The sequence below is a fragment of the Sinocyclocheilus anshuiensis genome, unplaced genomic scaffold, assembly GCF_001515605.1.
Source record: "Sinocyclocheilus anshuiensis isolate Anshui unplaced genomic scaffold, SAMN03320099.WGS_v1.1 scaffold284, whole genome shotgun sequence".
NCBI lineage: Eukaryota > Metazoa > Chordata > Actinopteri > Cypriniformes > Cyprinidae > Sinocyclocheilus > Sinocyclocheilus anshuiensis.
In genome coordinates, this window is record NW_015554266.1 from 125,258 (window position 1) to 131,516 (window position 6,259).

At 35.8% G+C, this 6,259-nt stretch overlaps 1 protein-coding gene across 1 annotated transcript in view; it reads right to left on the reverse strand.

Annotated features, from left to right (window-relative positions):
- The window catches only part of LOC107671268 (alkyldihydroxyacetonephosphate synthase, peroxisomal-like), a 42,477-nt gene that overhangs the window by 30,986 nt on the left and 5,232 nt on the right, over positions 1-6,259 (reverse strand). Inside the window, exons 2-6 of the mRNA XM_016464164.1 lie at positions 5,392-5,481; positions 3,469-3,559; positions 3,252-3,372; positions 2,120-2,194; positions 878-949 (exon numbers count right to left, since the gene is read on the reverse strand). Coding sequence (XP_016319650.1) covers positions 878-949; positions 2,120-2,194; positions 3,252-3,372; positions 3,469-3,559; positions 5,392-5,481 — 449 coding nt within the window. The remainder of the gene's footprint in view (positions 1-877; positions 950-2,119; positions 2,195-3,251; positions 3,373-3,468; positions 3,560-5,391; positions 5,482-6,259) is intronic.

The following is a 6,259-nucleotide window of genomic DNA, read 5'->3' on the forward strand; positions in this document are numbered from 1 at the left end:
GAGAGAGAGAGAGAGAGAGAGAGCGAGAGAGAGGTTTAATACTGTAAGAAAGCACACATATCTAAACTTACATGATCTGGAGAACAGCTCTGCCATGTCCAAAACTAATTCACACAATTTGAAAACATTTTATGATTAGAAAAATGAAAATATAATGTTTAAACAAGAATAAAAAAACTTAAATATATGCAAGCATATTCTGTTAAATTATATTAAATCAGAATATCAGGTCAATCAGACTTCGCAGATCACATTTAGACAGCTAAGCACAAAAAATTCATTTAGAAAAATATTTAAAATAAACAAGGTTCATGTTCTGAACACTTCATTCAAAAAAAATATTAGATGAAATACAATAATGTTCAAACGTTTGTGGTTGGTAAGATTTAATATTTTTGAAAAAGTCTCACCAAGGCTGCACTTATTTGCTCAAAAATACAGTAGACATTATTACAATGTAAAATAACTGTTTTCTATCATTTCTGTAATATATTTTAAAAAGTAATTTATTCCTGTGATCAAAACTGTATTTTCAGCATCATTACTCCAGTCTTCAGTGTCACATGATTCTTCAGAAATCTTTCTAATACGCTTAAATGCTCTTATGCGCTAAAAATGTCTTATTAATATCAATGATGAAATCAGTTGTGCTGATTAATATTTTTGCACAAACGTAATCTACAAAAACAATTTTCCTTTTTGGGGAAAGTGAATGAAACGGCTGGAAAGAGCAAAATGAGAGGGAAACACACTAAGCAGAAACTAAATATATAACCGTAATATGGCAAGACATTTTATCTTGTTTTGTTTTGATTTGATTATAAACAATCTTTTGGTCCATCAGCATTAGATGTGTTTTCTTTATGCGAGTACTTGCCTCCGTAGGGTATCAAGCAGACGTTGTGTTTGCAGGCCAGTTCCACAATCTTCTCTACATCTTTGTGACAGCCTGCAAAAATCAAATCACCATTATTATCCACTCAACTATTTCACATCAAACCACTTTCATATCAATCATAACAAAACAACCCTTACGCTTACACTACCGTTCAATAGTTTAAGAAGTCTCTTATGCTCACCAAGGCTGAATTTATTAGACTGAAAATCAAAAGTAGCCTACAGTAAAACAGTAATATTGTGAAATACTATTAAAATTTAAAAGAAGTGCATTGCATTTGAATATATAGCTGTAAATGTAATTTATTTCTGTGATGCAAAACTGAATTTTCAGCATCATTACTCCAGTCTTCAGTGTCACATGATCCTTCAGAAATCACAATATGCTGATTTGCAGCTCAAGTAACATTTCTGATTATTATTAAACACCATTTATTTGAAATGGAAATCTTTTGTAACATTATACATGTCTTTACTGTCACTTTTGATCGATTCAGTTCTTGCTGTTTAAAACTATTCATTCTTACTGACTCCAAACTTTTGAATGGTAGTGCACTACTACACAAAAACAAACCCCTCAATCCCTTCTACTTTCAGACGGGTGGATCAATATGAAGCAGTGACCCACTGGAGCACATCTGACCGCCCACTAAACGTCCCACACAACAACACAACAGTGAACATGGGCTCGATATCTTATAGCTTATAATCCAAAATGTCGTAGTGAAAGAGAATATTTAGTTGGATATAATGTAAAGTGGAATGTGGTTTTATTCACAAGAATTTAATTGGACACTGAAGTCATTTCAGAGGCAGAGAAAGTGACATTTCGTCAAGATTATAAAAAAACCGTGTGTGTGTGTATGTGTGAGTGAGGGGCGCAGAAGGGTTTCTGAAGGAGACTCTGATGGTTACAGGACAATCTACTGAGGGAGAACCCTTGATGATTGGAGGTAAAGGATGAATTCGCCGAGAGAGAATATTCTGGACTGAGAGGCAGATGATTTGCTGGCCGCTTGGGTACTCTTCTAATCAAAGCTCAGCCATCAATCAGAGAGGGTGAAATGGATGCTGTCAGGACTCCACCAATCAGAGAGCAGCTGCTCTGGCAGCAAGAGTATCACTGGACGGCAAGCTCCCCCGTTCCCTCTAATTAAAGCAGATCCTCATGAATATTAATTAGCACTCAGCCACTGATGCTTAACCCTTTGCAGTCACTCACTCGGCCAAACCACCATGTCGGGCACCCGTCCTATCCTCCCCTCGCGCAGGGCAAAGATCTCATGCAGGCAGTGACCTGAGGAAGACAAAGAAAACAAGCTTTCAGAAAGACTTGCTCATACTGCTAAAGCACTTGGCAGTAAATAGCAGCCAAATAAATGAGAAGAAAAAAAAAAAGAGTTCCCAATCTTTTTTTTGTAATATGAACACGTACGGTCAAAGTTACTTACTTGATTTCAAGAAATACTGTAAGCACTCAGTAAACATACCACCATTTAAAAGTTTGGGGTGAGTAAGATTTTTTTAAGACATGAATACTTTTTATTCAGCAAGGATTCATTAAATTGATCAAAAGTGACAGTAAAGACATTTATAACGTTAAAAAAGCTTTCTGCATCAAATAAATTCTGTTCTTTTGAACCTTCTATTTATCAAAGAATCCTATTTAAAAAATTCAGGGTTTCCACAAAAATGTGAAGTAGTGCAACTGATTTCAACATTGATAATAATAAGAAATGTTTCTTGAGCAGCAAAGCAATTATGCTGAAAATTCAGCTTTTGCATCACAGATTTCATTTCAAAATATATTAAAATAGATAACAGTTATTTTAAATTGCAATTTTATTGTATATTTGTATTTTACTGTATTTTTGATAAATAAATGTCGCCTTGGTGAACATAGGAGACATTTTTCAAACACATAAAAAAAAAAAATTTCTCTACACTACCATTCAAAAATCAAACTTTTGAATGGTAGTGTATGAGAAATAATAAAATACATTTTCATATATAAACTAAAGAGTAAAGTGTTTTGATCAAATCAAAATTAAAATAAAAACAACAAACTCTCTTTTAAAAGTAAACTGTAATTTAAAAAAAAAAAACTCATATTTCACCCCTAAATAAAAAGCAAATAAAAACTAAAATCATAAAAAAAAAACATAACCTGCAAAAAGAAAACCTATTTTAGGACCATTATGATTTTTGCATTGTCATATACAATGGAAACATTATTTATTAAAATAAGGTTCCATTTCTTTATGAAACTAATTTCCCACAGCTGAAATATGAGGTAAAACATGAAAAAAAAAAGTGAAAAATTTCTGCCAAACACAAAGATGGCAGCTCTGTACCATGAGCTCGGAAAACCCGGTCCTCTGGGTCATGTGACATGGCCACACCTGCTGCTTTCAGATCCTCGACGAAGGGCTCGTTCAGGTCAGGAGGAGCAACTGCACTTAAATTCACGGTGGGCTGGAAGAAGACACACACCCCATATTACACACACACACACACACACAACACCAGAGTCTGCTATACAGCAGGTCTGATATACCACACTTCACTTACTGTCGCAGGAGATTTATGCTGTAAATTGGCTCCAAACGTGCCCTCGAACCAGTCCTTCAGACTTGGTAAAATCAGCCCACTCAACCGATACCTGAAACCAGTATGGGATTCAGTACGGATTCATGTAAAACATGTACAAGTTTTTGTTCTTAATGCAACTCAGTTGTGCATGATTAATAACTCATTAAATCTATTTAATCCATTCAATCTTTCTAATCTAATAAACAACTCTCTCTCTGACCTAATACTGTCAGATGGCCCCCTTGTGTTCAGACGCAGCAGTGCAGATTCCAGCCGCTAGATGGCATGAGCACACCACACTGAACCAGGAAAAACGAGCACATCCAGTCCTCACCACAGAGGAGCTGACAGTTCCTACCAAATGTGTGTCTGTGTGTGTGTCTGTATATATACGCCAGTTGCTGTCTGGTGTGAATGACTGACTGGAGTTAAATGGTTTTCTTTGTATATGCTCATAATCATCCCGTGACTTTTTTGAAACTATAGGCTTGTTTTTTTTTGAGCAACTTGTATGTGTTATGATGAAATATGGCAGCAAAAGCACATCTTCTGTGTACGTTAGATTAAGCAGCGCCGCTGTGTCTGTACGATTACACAGAATAGGACACGCTGTGTGACTGTGTGTGTCTGTAGGTCCTTGAGAATGTACTTAAGGAGCATGCTGTGGTAAACATCTCCATCCGGGCCAGTGTTATGAGTGCATGAGGCTGTTTATGCTAATGTCCTCTATATGAATGTTTAGAAAGCTCAACGACACATTTCAAAACACTGCGATGCACAAAATCAACCTTGCATAGCTAGAAGCGTTTACATTCATGTACTTCCATAGAGTACTGTATGCTTCGGCCGAAATGCAGGATGCAATTTATAAAAAAAAATAAAAATCAGTTTGAATGATAATGTCATTTTTTTTATTATTTTAACGTACAAATTTAGACAAATTAACAAATATAGTGTAAATTCATATCAAATGAATTGTAAAAATACAGAAAATTATTATTTAAACTTAATTAGCTGCATTTTTAACAACTCACTTGTTTGACTATAAATTTATTTAAACCATTTACAGGCCCTGTAAGGTATTAAGAGTAAGCTGTCCATATTTCAAACACTTTTCAGCCTTATATATCATGACAAATTTGTAATATCTTCTTTCCATCCTTGTTCAGGATTAGTGGTACAATATTTAAAGGAATGCTGTTGTTCATTCAAATAAAAGTCAATGGGGTCCAAAAACACCACTTTCACTGTATGTACAAAAAAAAAAAATGCATTGAGACAAAATATGTTCTTGTATTATTCTACAGACGAAAGTTAAGTCATACAGACAAGAGGGTGAGTAAAAAACAAAAAAAAAAGACAGAATTTTCATTTTTGGGTGAACTATCACTTTAAGACTATAGTGCTGTCAGCTCTGCTTAAAGGGGTCATATGATGCGATTTCAAGTTTTCCTTTCTCTTTGGAGTGTTACAAGCTGATTGTGCATAGATAAGATCCCTGAAGTTGCAAAGACTAAAGTCTCAAAACCAAAGAGATATTCTTTATCAAAGTTAAGACTGCCACGCCCCCCTAAAACGGCTCGTTCTAACACGCCCCCACATATCTACCTCACTATGTGGAAATATTTGCGTAATGCCGCCCAAATGTGCACGCAAAGAAAGAAGGCGTGGTTTCAGTAACCGCGGTTAGTGTTGAAGCAGCATGTCAGAGAGACGCTGTGTGTTTCTAGGCGAAAGCAAAAGTACTTTAAATGATCTTTAAAAAAGCATCATATGACCCCTTTAACACGTTCATCCATTCTGCAGAATGCCACTGACTTTCCAATGCAGTACAAAACATCTGAGTCTAATTAGAAGTCTATTCTGAGTCTAACTGGTCTTTGTTTGGTGCCTCATACTCACCGTTTCCCTGTGAACTCTGCTTGACCCTTTTTATTGAACAGGAACCTTGAGTCACTGTAACCCCAGCCATTCCACTTCATGATCTCCTGCCTGAGAGAGAGAGAGAGAGAGAGCCTGTGTTGACATGCTGTTTTATAACAGCCAATCGCAAAGTATATTCAATGATATACAACCTTCATCTTGATGTCTACAAATATAATATTTAATTTTAGTGGCCATTATAATGACCTGCAGAGATAAACCGCTCCAGTCTTTATATTACTGGGTCTGTATGATAACAGACGCTCATGACCGAATGAAAGAGTTACTATGAGAGTCCTGAAGTCACACCATTCACTTCTGCTGCGACAAGACAGATAGACCTTCAGATAAGAAACGTTTTGAAAGAGTCAACAGCAGTTACAGCAAATGTCCTGCTACCTTGATCTATTATTCGAGGCACTGCATGAAAGGTGAATGTGAAGGGCACTAAACACAAAAACCTGCTACTAAGTGTTTTTCGAGTTTAAATGGATTATGTTTAGGGGTGGACCTTCCTGCTTTAAAAAAAAAAAAAAAAAACTGTACATTTCCATATGAATCACATTTCATACAAAATCACCTCCTTGTAAAATAGCTACATTTTCTCATAAGATCAAGCTGATTATACACATCTTCACGCAAGCTTCCAAAAAACTTATCTATGGACCCAAAAGGTCAAAAGGTTAAAAACCAAAGAAAATACGTGATCTTTCTTGATGCGTTGCATTTTTGAGCAGCTTTGTTCATCTGGCACACACTACCACAAGGTAGTAAACAATAAAGTTGTGCTGATTAATTTATGTTAGGGCTGCACGATTAATCGCATGCGATATTTAACGCGCATCTT